Raw genomic sequence first — 13,711 nt, 5'->3', positions numbered from 1 at the left:
TCTGTCTCTATGTCCGACAACTCCATCTCAGACCTTGCCCACCTGAAGTTACTATTACAAAAACACGCACACCTGACCGCCCTAGCCCTCGCTGGCGACTACCCCCCCTTCCCCCTTATATTGCGTGATCCTGCTGACGTGACAGTGATCTCAAATTACTTTACACCCAACGACCTCCCTGAAGCCCTCTACCCTGTCCTATGGGACGCCTTCAAGGCAACCACCAGGGGAGTCATCACGACCATTGCGATAGCGCCCAGTGAGAAAGCTCGATTGGTAGAGGCTAACCTGGCTAGCGACATAAAAGCTCTGGAGAAATTGGACCATTCGGCACCCTCTCAAGCCTATAAACGACGCCTTGCTATGCTTCAGGGTTAATTGAGAGCACACAGGACAAACAGGGCAGAACGAACACTGCTGGCACTGAAGCAGAGGCACACATGGCTAAAGTCAAAACAGCTGAAGGCACTGAACAGGACAAGGTGAAAGCCTTTCACGTGTTCTATTCTGCCCTATATGATAGAGGCCCCTCAAACCTGGGTGAGATACTTTCAATAATCTCTAATGGCCCTTGGACCCCCACTAGACAAACCACACTCAAAACCCCTCAAGGAGCCAAACACACTAGAAGAGCTCCAACGAGCTCTGAAAGACTTGCCAGTTGGCAAAACACTGGGGCCAGATGGACTGCCGGTCCATTTCTACTGCATTTTACTCCCGCAAATACAGGAATAACTATTGCGACTCTCTAATTCACTTACGGACACTACGTGTCCAACACCTACAATGGCAATACCAGAAATAGCACTTCTCCCTAAACCTGGTAAGGATCATAGTCTATGCTCATCTTACTGGCCTTTTGCACTCCTTAACACAGACGCTAAACTTTATACAAAAATCCTGGCCAATCGTCTAGAACCATATCTCCTAGGCCTGATTGCCCCTAATCAAGTTGGATTCTTTGGACAATGCCAAGAGGCAGACAACGTGAGACGGATAGCTCACTTGGTTGAAAAATCACATCGTCTGGAGATCCCCGCCTGCCTACTATCGCTTGATGCTGAAAAAGCATTTGATCGGTGGACTGGGATTTCTTACGGGTGGTTCTTCAAAAGATAGGACTGGGGCCCACGATGGTTTCCAGAATAATGTTGTCATACGCCCCTTCTCAAGCTCAGGTTAGAGTAAATGGTCAACTCACACGACAGATACATGTACGCACGGGCAGCAGACAAGGCTGCCCACTCTCCCTCCTGCTCTTCGCTCTTGCGGTAGAGCCATTAGCATAAGCCATTCGACAATTAGGAGATATCAGCGGTATCCCTTTTGGGGGCACCGACCACAAGATAGCATTGTTTGCAGATGATCTACTAGTTACCTTGTCAGAACTCAAAACCTCGTTGCCAACTCTTATTACAATCTTAAAATTATTCGAAGCAGCTTCGGGACTTGAAATCAACTTTACTAAGTCATGGGAACTGAACGTGACCACCCCCAATGAAGATATCACGGAACTACAATCTCTCACCCCCTTCCAATGGGCAAACACTCCATATGATATCTCTGGCTTAATCTAACTCCCACACTGTCTACATGTATGCAGAATATAGAAGGGCAGTGCTCGAGGATTTGCGAACTTGGAAGTCGCTGCCGCTATCATGGCTGGGACTGCTCAATGCAATTAAAATGTCCGTCCTACCAAAATATTTATATTTATTTCAAACGCTCCCCACACCGATACCGCAAGCCTTCACACAGTGCTTGCAACAAGACCTAACCAACTTCATATGAGGTGGAAAGCAGCCAAGATTTCCAAACAAGCTCCTCATATTACCTCGAGACAGAGGAGGACTTGCATGTCTCAGTCACCTAGAATATTATTGTATTATTGGGCATCCCACCTCTGATGCGTCTCGGAGTGGTTAGTTTGCGAGAGCGAGAAGCATTGGCTTCATATGGATTGGGTGGTGGCCTGCAGACCGCTGTGGAACCTAGCCTGGCTTCCGCGAGGATTTCGACCACGTAGCGCATGAATAGACCCTCCCCACCCCCCCACGAAGACAGTGCTAGAAATCTAGGATAAGGTCGCAGTTTCCAGGGGCCTCACCTCCTTTCCCTCCCCAATACACCATTGGCACGTAACCCGAACTTCTCTCCGGCCTTGCAACCACACTCTTTCTTGACGTGGACTGAATTGGGTGTGTCGTATAATCGGAAATCTTTTTGAAGGAAACAGTTTTGAACATTTGAACAGTGTAAAAAAGAATTCCACATATCTGAAGAAGCTAGACTACAATATTTCCAGATCCGGCACTAGCTACGCACACAATTGAATACACAGGTGGTGACTCGGCCTTTTACTCCCTTTGAGACACTCGTACGCTCATATAACGGGTCTCGGGGTTTGATCTCTCGCACCTACCAAGTACTACAACACTCCACTCCGATCACACCGCACATGTTCCAAATGCAATGGCAAACCGATATCGCAGATGAGGTCACCCCTAAGCATTTGGAGCAACTCTGGCGAGACAAACCGGAAATATTTTAAAGCATGCCACAGCAGGAAACCACATACAAACTCATGACAAGATAGTACTATCCCCCCCAAAGCTTACATAAAATGTTCCCCACCTCCTCATCCAACTGCTGCCGTTGTCAACACGTGATTGGGGACCTTTTGCACACAGGGTGGCCCTGCCCATTATGGACTCTTTATTGAAAATAAATGCTAAGTCATATAAAAAACGTTGGGGTTTCCCCAATCCATCAACCCCTGCCATGGTCATTCTGGGAGTTAGGTCCTCAACTCTCCTCGCCATGACCCACGCAGACTGGCGCCTTATATCCCATATGCTTGGAACAGCCAAACAGTTAATAGCCCTCTATTGAAAGAAAGCATCTACACCACCTATCGCCATGTGGTTTACCCGCTTATGGCACACTATGGCGATGGAACTCCTCACTTCCTGAATAACATACACTAAACCTAAATTTATAAGCACATGTCAACCTCTAATAAATCATTTTTCCAAATTAGAATACACATGCTTCACTCCACCTAAGCTTCAAGCCCTACAACTTATGGAGGACACCCCACTAATACAGCACACTAGTCCTTAGCACTAGAAGGGAAACCCTGGGATTCGTTCACTGACAGTATCCCCCCCCCCCCCCCCCCCCACCCCTCCCTGGAATTTTCCTCTTTCTTGTTATTTCCTTTGCTATTTACTGTTGTTTGCTCCTTATCATAGTTACCTGTTGGTAGTAAAATATAATCATATGCATTACACTATGACTATAAGCAATGCAATACACAAGAATGATGTAGACACCAATTCATTGGACCTTCTGAAGCCAATGTTGTGTAACATCAAATCTTGTTTAATGCTTATATATTGTCATATATAATTGAAAAACTCTTCTTAATAAACAGATTTGAAACAAATACATGCTGGAGACTGGTAAAAACGGGTTCCCCAGCTATATGATGGCTTTACTGAAAATAGGGATGTTTGGTATCAAACCTCCGTATTGGTAAACCCACACTGATGCCAGTGATTCATTTATCTATACATGCACCCAGAGGGCACCTTAGAGGTGCCTCCCTGAAAACCTACCAGACTCTGGTGAGCTTGGTGACTGGATTCTGCCAGCCTGCCACCCGAGACACTGTTCTGACCTCCTAAGGTAAGAGCTTTGCTTTTAGGTGACCCAGAAAAAAGGCCTGTCATGGAAGAGGGTGTAACACCCCATCCTACAGGATGACCTGCTGATTAGCCTGCTTGGGCCGGCGAGCTTCAACAAAGCCACCGCCTTTGGAATGTGAATCTGCCTCTCCTCAGAGGAGAGGAATCCCCCTCCCCAATCCAGAACGCCTTGGCACATATAAAATTAGCTACTCAGGTAGGTGTGCCACCTCCAGGCTAGGACCACCCCTAAGGTGGGCTACTGTGAGGTGAACACGATTTTTCAGAAGTAGCCATCTTTGTGATGGCATACTTGGGTATTCTGGGACAGGATTGTGCCCACTTCCCACAGTAAGTAGTCCTAAAGGGAGTGTAGTGACGCCAAGGGTCAGTAGCCCATTGGCTACTACTTATACTCCCCTATTATCCTTAAATTCAGTATATAGGGGAGCCTGTGGCACTAGAGAAGCAGATCCCGATAACCTACGAAGAGCCGCAAAAGCAGAGAATCCTAACTTGGCCCCAACCCAGCTGACCTTTCTGCCGATCTCCCTCGCTTCTGCTCCAAAGACGTCTTGTCCTGCAGCTACCGAGCTTCCAAAAACCTGGTAGGACTGTCTTCCTTCAATAAAGATCAAGACCTCCCGAGAAAAGCAGACCCCTCAACAGCAACACCAAAGAAGAGACTCTGAGCTTCCAGAGCTGCCCAACACCTGAAGCAACCCAGGACTGACTCTAGGTATTCTGAGTCTCCCTGAACCTGGATTCATTAGTGAACGCCCTCAATCAATGGTGAGGTCATAAGACTCAGCATCTGTCTCATTCAGTGTCAGGAGCCTATCCCTATACTTTTCTGAGAACAGCTCCTAAAGAAGAGAGCCTCAATACTTCTTGCTGACCTTCCATGCGCTACGAGCCCTCTAAACAGTTTTACTGGGGGACTTAACCAAGGCCCTAACAGCTATTTTAAAACAAATTAGTAAAATCGAAAAAAATGTTTTTACCATTTTACCAATGCGAGATGACAGCTCCCTTAAAAAAAAAGTCTCTGGTGTATAGTAGAATGGATCTTTGCTTGGGGATCGCCCTCCTGCTGTGATCCCCAAGCAGGGCTTCAATATGGGAAAGGTACCATTGGAAAGGGTAAAGTCTCCCCTTTCCAACAATACCTCTCTCGTCTGCTTTTGTACTCGGGCTGACATATGCCGTTGAAGCAGTGAAAGTGAAATGCATTGATCGGTTAATTTCATTTTATCTGAAAGGACATCAGCGCACCACGCGTCCCGATGGTCATTTCTGAGGGGAAAAAAGTTGTCTTGGGTGCTAGGGAAGCTCTTCCCCAGCTCCTGAGGATAAAATAAATGAAAGGAAATCCCTCTGGTTCGAGCACAAGATTAATTTTCTGCCATGAGTGCCAGGACATGCTGGAGCCGTCCTCAGCACCTGAGCACTGGTGTTTGGGACAGCTTCAGCATGTCCATAGCATGGAGGAGGTTAATGCAACAAAACTTTTTTATTTCACCCTTGATCGATCACCTGTCCCCCAGTAGGGGACATGTTTACCAGTTTTTAAATTGCTGTGTTCTATTACTTTTGACTGATGGGCCCTACAAGTGGTTCAGTTTGGATATGCTGTGTGCCCCTTCAAGGTCCTCATCTCCACATTCATCTTTATTGCCCATTACATTCCACATACCATTCCCGGATACTCTCCATAGAGGTGTTGACTTTTCTCCACAAGGAAGTGATCGAGCTGGTGCCAGAAGCGAAAATAGGACGAAGCAGCTGCTCCTACTATTTTCTAGTTCCTAAGAATACCAGTTCTGGTCCTCAGAGTCCTAATCTCTTATCCTCTGAAGGAGATGTTCAAGATGCTATCCCCCTGATGGTGTTGGATTATGGGTACTGGATGGTGTCCCTAGACTTATTGGATGCTTATTTCTATATACTCTGCAGGCACACAGGTGACCTGAGTTTTCTAATAGGCTCCCTCCGCTCCCAATATGCCTTACAACAAGCGCTCAGTTCTGTTTGCTCAATAGAACTCGAGTCTTCGAGTGGAACCTGCATCTTCAGTGGACTTAACATAACACTACTAGGGGTATGTGTCAGACATGATTCACATCTCTTAGCAGATGCTCTGGATCTGAGTGGTGGATGTCCGACAGCAATCTGACTTGTGGTAGACCTTTTTGCCTACGCCTTTTGTTGCCACTGTGGTGACTGATGCATCGTTCCTTGGCTGATGTGTAGATTCTATGTTGTCGATCTCCATCAGAGCATTGCTGCCGTTCAAATCTATTGGAGCTGTATGTGGTACGCCTAGCGCTGTAGGCATGCTATTGGTCAAGGGCAAGTCAGCCCAAGTCCTTATTACAAGATGACCACCATGTGGGACTGCAACAAACATGGCAAGGTCTACAGATCCTAATGCAGTAGCACTGGTAAAGAGGAATGAGCCTTCACTGTCGGCAAGCCTTTTGGTATGTTGCCCATTATAATGTCAGCAGCCTCAGATGATGAGTGGGACCTTTCCCTGGAGGTGGCCTTTGGGATCTTCTCTCAGTTTGACACACTCCAAGTGGACTTCTTTGCCATGCATAGTATCCTGCGTTTTATGCCCTGCAGTTTTCTTTACAAGGGGAACTTGTAGACACAGTCCTCCTTTGCTTATTATCTCCATTCCTTTTGAGCCCACGTGTTCTGCGGAAGGTGAGGTGGGACAAACTGCAGATTGTCCTCATAGCTCTGGATTGGGTTTGAAAGGTTTGAAAGGTCTGGTACTTAAAAATGTTTGGTGTTGAGAATCTGCCTTCTGCTTCGGGAGGTTAAGCTGTCCCAGCAGCAAAGCAGAATGCTGCATCGAAATCTCTGCAACCTGCATCTCCATGCCTAGAGACTTAGCGAGCCATTTGAGAGTTTTTGATATGCCAGCTGATGTAGTAGAAATTATCCTAGTTGCACACTGCCTCTCTTTCAAGACCATGTATTTTCATGGCTCGGCACACTTTGTTCATTGTTGGCTGACAAGCAGATTGAGAATTTGCAAGCAAAGTTATATTGGGTATCCTTCCATTCCTTCATTCTTGATTATAGCAAGGCGTTGAGCTAGGTACAGTTAAAGGTTACTGGTCGGCCTTTATTCTTTTGCTTGTCCTACTCTTGTTCAATAAATCAATCAAAAGAGCTTGATTGAATTTGCAATAGCAATCATAAAAGTACAGTAACAAAACAATATAAAATCATCAATGAATTCATATTCCGTTCATAAAATACAATTTCAGAAACGAGAATGAAACACCCCAGATAAGAACCTAGATAAATAGCAGCATACATTAGGATTATCATATACAGTAAAGCTGGTCTGGCTTGCGGAAAAAACTCAAAGGAAAGAGAAGAGGGCAACTATACTTGTCGCAAACCAGCCCATTTAGGGCATATAAAACAATGTGTAAAGTGTCTAGTGCGAAATCATATCGCATGTGCGAAGAGGAGAGTCAGGTGGCTTGTGCCATCACGCTAATAGCCAAGGGAACAAATTCAGACAAAAAAACGTAAAAAACCTTCTGTGCAAAACTGGCATAGCCAACGTTAAATACAGTTCTGTTTTGTATGTAGATTTCACCATGACATAGTGAGTGTAAACTGCTTTTATGCTGAGAGGTTAAGGCTCTTGCTTCTTGCGTTTGTGCCAAAAAGGCTCCCTTAACCCACACAATATCTGATTTAGAAATCCACTCTGGGGAATTATAGAGCTGAGGTTAGCCCAGAACACTTAGGGTAGTTTTTATATAGCGTAACCAAGGTATATGCTGAACATATTCCATACTCTGGCCACCCCTCAGGATCTTACTGTTAAACCTACCCTTGTTATTCACATCACCTGTCAGTCTTTCTTCTTTTGCTTGACCTACCCTTGTTATTCTCATTACCTTTTGTGAAGTGCTTCTTGAAAGGGTTGTTGCATTTGTTCCCACGAGTACCATTTATTATGCTGAATTGGGATCTTAATTTTTATTTTTGGTCTTGATCTTCCTGATGTGTGTGCTGTTTGAGATGCTCCACGGTTGTACTCTGAGGCTTTATACATTATGAGCGGTATTCCTCATTGCAATCCTTTGAGCTCACTGTGTTAGCAAGCTTCAAGCTCTCTGTCTATCCTCCATATACAGCCATCTTCTTTGACAAGCAAAATGCAGCATTTCTTTGCGTATGTGTTTTTCACCTCCTGCTTAATCCATCGGTGGTGTGGGAAATGTATCAGACCTTGATGACACTAATCTTCATTACTTGAACATGGGGTAGATACGTTCGGTATTTCTAGCAGATGGTGACCTTCTGGCCACTGCAAGCAACAAAAGTATCCAGACTAACTCTTTTATCCCAATCCTGAGTTGTTGAATCTGGCAATTAACTCCTGAGACCCTAGAGCATTCTGATGGTACTTACATTTACCAAAAGAATCATTTGCTTCTTGAAATAAATACATCATCTGTCCTGCCACACATGCTTGTTATATGCAGCTAAATGAAAATGTTTTGTCCATTACTCTGCTCAGTCCTATGTGGAACCCCACATGTTTCACAAGCTGATATTATTCAATACCTACTTACGCTAAAGAAAATACAGGGTGACCTTACTTTTCAATAGGTGTTCATCTGAATGCAAGAGCTGTGTGCCCCTAAAACAGAAAAAGGATGTTCGTGGCATGTGCATACTTCCGCCATCTAGTGTTGGGCTTGGATGTGTACAACTTGTTTTTCTAAAAAGAAGCCTTTTCGAGTCATGGTACTTGGTGACTCCACCCTCTAGTGGTAATGCGCATGGCCATCTGCTCCATTGTTAGATTTCTTTCTCACCGCTGTTGGGTTCAGACGTGTCGAGGTGCGCTCTGGTTCGACGCAGTGTTATGTTCTCGCCAGGCCTTTCGGATCTGTTCCTCTTTGGTTCCTCAAAACAATCACTGTCTTTGGACAGAACACAACAGTGGGTACTGACAATCTGTGACGATCAGCAGCCTCTCGACTCTTGTGATTTGAGTCAAGAATATACTCATAATGGAAAGGACTCTATTTCGGTCCTGCCACTCTTAAGTACCCAAGAACTGATCTCTACGAGGTGTGCAACCTTTGCTTGTATCCAGATCACTGTGAAGACTCGTGTTCGGCATGTCTTGCGTTTGGAACAAGAAGACCTTTCCAAACGGGCGCACTTCTTGAATTGCCTTCACCTCCATGGTGCATGGAAGAGAGGCGAAAGATACCTCAGATCTTTTCGGTGAGCAAGCTGAGTCTGATGTTGAGCAACTGGATGCTCCAGGCGCTGAAGTCAAGGCGGCTTTTTTGCAGGAAAGCGTTGACTTGAAGGCAGACAGCGAAACAGAAGAGTATCCGCTGGGCCGGCATCCACCAAAGATCACAGTAAATACTGGCACCAAATAGAGACATAAGCCCTGAGCTCCCTTGCCACATCTGAGGCTTATGGTGCACCACTGTCTTCTGGCCATGATCGACACCGTCATTTAGAGGTGGAACTGACGCCCATTCCACACTCAGCGCTGTGGTCCTCCTCGAAGCCTCGAGCGTTGACTGCCGCTTTGGTGCCAGACTCATAGACGCATGCTTGTCCCCCTCAGACTTGAAACAGGTGGATCCGAAGCGTCCAGAGCCAAAACATACTGCCCCAAGGTATTCAGAGCTGAAGGACATCGACCAAAAGCATTCGGAGCTGAAATTGAGCTTGGCGTCATCTGGGAATAGACCTTCTTCAGCTTCCTCCAGACTGCCTCCTACTGCTGCATCCTCCGCTGCCTCAGAGGACTTCGATCAACCAATCCTCCTGCGGGTGCAGCAACATCTCCACGCCAAGCAGCAGCGAATCCACAACCAGCCAGGCACAGGTCGGATCCTGGCAAAACCTCCATAGTTGCAGAAAGACTATGTTCCTCATAAGCGGGAATTGGCTTAGAGCCTCTTGTGCCTCCCACTACCAAAAGGCCTAAAAGGCATGACATGGCTACCTCTCCACTGCCTCCTGCTAGACCTCCTCCACATCCACATCCCCCTCTCCATCTTCTCCTTTACTGCATGTGGATTCTCCACAACACTCACCAAGGGGTGTACTCACACTTGGAGGGGTGGGGACAGTCCGAGGTTACTTTATGACCCTCCTCATCGACACACATGACCTAGACCCCTGGGATGATTGACACAGAACCCCCAGCATGTACATCCCAAGAAGTTCAGCCCCAGATGATGTCACCTCTTACTTTCCGCAATGTGGAGATGCATGTGCGACATGCAGATGATGATTTCCTCATGGAGACCCTCTCCTCCACCCTTCGCTCCCTACAGTACCTTCCCATCCTCAGTTTTTTTTTGACCGGCTACCCATATATTTACAGATACAGTTAAAGCAAGAGTAGTTACACCTAGGGTCGATAAGAAATGCAAAGCCTTCCCTAATGACCCCCTTATACATACTAGACCAGTTACCACCTGACTCTCTAGTTGAGCAAACAGATAGGATATGAGCTAACACACAGGGCACAAGTGATACTCCCCCTCCAGACTGGAAGAGCAAACAAATGAATTCAGGGGACACAAGTGGCAGCCCACGCTGCGACACATTGGCGCATTGCCATCTCCATCAGCTTACAATACCAGTACAACTGTGCCAGTTGGTATCAAGTAGTGAACCTGGTCCAACATCTCCCAGAGTAGTACTGCAAGAAGGGACAAAAATTGGTGGCGGAGGAAAAAATTATATCTAATACCAACATATGTTTTGCGCTGCATCCCACTGACACAGCCTGTGATACCTGGCCTCGTGTGTCTGGTTTCAAACCGGGGGTCCAGCAGAACCTTTTAAATATACCTTTCGATAGCCAGCATCTCTTCGGCGCTCAGGTCGACAAGATGCTAGAAAACATCAAGAAAGACACTGACACTGTAAAATCTTTGGGTGATTTACAGGCACCCACTCCCAATATTATGGAGTAGCAAAACCTTCCACCATGGAAACCTTCCTGACATTAAATGGGAGAGCTACTGTCTGGTACACACTCAAGCACCACCAAACAATCCTCGCCACCAACACATAATCTCCACAGAACATTTGTGACTCTTTCAGAAGATACATGCCCTTCTCACCAAAGGGGTTGTAGAGTTGGTTCTGCAACAACACAGCAGAAAAGAGATCTTTTCCTCGATCTCAGGACCCTCAACAAATACATTCTGTCAGAGCACTTCCACATGGTGACTACAAGACGTCATACCACTACTCCAGAATGGCGTCTTCATGACCGCCCTAGATATGAAGGGCGCCTACTTTCACATACCCATCCACCCCACACATCGAAGATACCTGCGGTTTGCGGTGAGTGCATAACAGTACCAGTTCATAGTACTTCCATTCGGGGTTACCAAATCCCCGAGGGTCCTTACCTAATGTCTGGTCATGGTAGCTGCTCGTCTCAGGAGAGGCAGCCACGCATTTTCTTACCTTGACGATGGCCTTATCAAGAGCGCCATGCACAAACTCTGCTTAGCACACACCCATACCACCATCAAGCTACTATACGTTCTAGGTTTCGCCATTAATCTAACAAGATCCCAAGTCCTACAAGTGCAGCCCTTCTTCGGGGCCATCCTAGACTCACGGGTGGGGAAGGGGTTTCCCAAGCCCAGCAAGAGTGCAAGCCTTCCAAAATGTATTGCCTCTTTTTCAGCCACATCGTGAGGTGACAGAACTGCAGTGTGCCTGCTCGTCATGATAGCATCTTGCATGGCGAGACTGCCTCATGCTAGACCACACATGTCTGTGACAGGAGTGCTTAGCCGCACAGTGGTCTCCAGCAGAGGGTCATTGAGAGGATCTAGTGTTGGTTTGGGGCCCACACACATCTCTCTCTGCAGTTTTGGAAAAAAAACAACTTGTTTAAGAGGCGGCCCTTCCTCGACCCATTTCTGCAAGAGACCTTCACCACGGATGCCTCACTCACCGGCTTAGGGCGCACATCTAAAACATATCACCATTCAGGGGAAGTGGACGTCTATCCAGCAATCCCTCCACATCAACCACCTGGAGCTGCTGGCTATACAGCTTGCTCTGCAATCAGTTAAAATAAACCAAGGACTCTACTTAATCTGAAGGGTAGACGGTAAAGGAGGACTTAATAGCTTCATATTCAAGGAAGAAGGACCCTTTGCCTCAGCATATACAATAGCGGCCCTCTTGTGGTTTTCTTTCCTGTTGTCTCCTATAGACTTCTCCTCCTAACACGAAAACCTGCTTGATATTGCCTGTTACTATTCTTCGCACCCCCTTTAGGACCAACCTCCTTGTAGCCATTCTTAACACTGCATTTTCAGCATACCCAACCATTCTCTCTCTCACATATTCTCCCAATATATTAAATGCTATTGCTATCTCGCCTACATTTCATACTTACATATGATTCCTGCGCCTTAGAGCTGCTATTAAGCCACGATCCTCCTATGATTTTTGGGCAGAAACACAGCACCCCCACTCTCCCAAGACCTCACCGGCCAGCACCATCCACTACATTCTACTCCTTATGATTCCTCCACTCTTTCTCTGACCCACCTGCAGCTTGCAACGACTGAGGTGGGGTGGCTTTTGGCAGAGCTAAAACGGGTATTCCATCCAGTTAAGCTTATTGTTGATTCAAATTGGAACAGTTTAAAGAGTAAATAGAACATTTTGTTTTTCGTATAAAGATATCTCTTAAAAAAAGTTCTGTTCGATCCTGCACTTTAGAGGAAGGACATATTCAATGTTAAGAATATATAAATATTGCTATGTATAAGGAATAGGATTACATGAAAGTAAGAATACATTACTAATTAACAAGCAATAGCAAGCTCTGTTATTTGGACTTCTGTGTAGTGAAAAGATTTTCTCAACCTTCACGGGCAGAAACAAAATGGCACAGGCGAATATTGTCAGGTGGGTAGCATCCTGATTATTCAAGGGCTTGAACATGAGAGAGGTTTCACCTCCACCAGCACTTCAAGCTCATCCCGCCAGAGTCAATAAAGCAACTTTACCCGTACTAAGGTATTTTCCTATTGAGAAATTTGTTGTGACGCTACATAGGCTGCCACATATTCCTTTTTAAAGTATTGCTCACTAGGTGCACCTTCCTATAAGCCTCATGCACTTACTCCAAAGATGAAGTATTTGGCAAGGAAGCTCTTTGCAGGCTGTATGTTTGGAGTTCACTGTTGCATATGCTTGCTTATAAATTGCTTGCATTTTCTGTTTTCCCCCTCCTAGCATTATGGGGCCATAGAAATAGGTTCTCAACCAGCTGAAAAGTTGCAGAGGGTCTCCCTCCTTCAAACCATAAACTTCTTTGTTAAGCCTGTGTTGTAACTATACAAAACAGAAAAAAATCATATTGAACGTGGGTTGGATGAATTGGTGATGGATAACTGTGAGGGTGACCTTTTTACCAGGGGAGTGTGCAATGCAAATCTGTCTTTTGGTCCCTTTGTACAGAGCTATATGCACATTTAATAGTTACACCCATGCTTGAGCTGAGCTTCATTGGACAGCATCTTTAAGAGAGGGTTCAGTTGGTCCCACTTGCCACAGAGACATTCTCAATCAGTTGGAAGGAGATAGAGGCAGATCCAACAGTGCTAGCATCATCATAAAGGTAATATTTGCTGTGTGATAATGAAACTTTGGTAATTTGCCATGTTGCAAGAGTTTGAGATGACTGGTGTTTATGTTTTAAAGCATATGCTTCCAGTAAAATTAAAGAATAAATTGTTGTACTTATGCCATTTTATTTAGTGATTCTTCTAGCCTACATGAAGGGGAATGCAAATCTCTGCCGAGCCATTGTAAGAGCGGGTGCGCGTCTTGGAGACAACAACAATCAAGGCATTAATATTTTCAACTACCAGGTTGCCACCAAACAACTTCTTTTCAGGCTTCTAGGTAAGAGATTGTTTTTGATATTTCAAATGTCATATTGAATGTGCTGTAAA

The 13,711-nt window shown here is 45.7% G+C and overlaps 1 protein-coding gene across 3 annotated transcripts in view; it reads left to right on the top strand.

Annotated features, from left to right (window-relative positions):
* Positions 1-13,711, top strand: part of ANKFY1 (ankyrin repeat and FYVE domain containing 1) — a 506,490-nt gene that overhangs the window by 459,936 nt on the left and 32,843 nt on the right. For all 3 annotated transcript variants that reach the window (XM_085649582.1, XM_085649583.1, XM_085649584.1), the window contains exon 23: positions 13,515-13,661. In XM_085649582.1, the coding sequence (XP_085505708.1) occupies positions 13,515-13,661 (147 nt within the window). The remainder of the gene's footprint in view (positions 1-13,514; positions 13,662-13,711) is intronic.

Source organism: Triturus cristatus, chromosome 3_2 (genome assembly GCF_964204655.1).
Source record: "Triturus cristatus chromosome 3_2, aTriCri1.1, whole genome shotgun sequence".
Lineage (NCBI taxonomy): Eukaryota > Metazoa > Chordata > Amphibia > Caudata > Salamandridae > Triturus > Triturus cristatus.
This window is presented reverse-complemented; position numbering and strand designations above follow the sequence as displayed.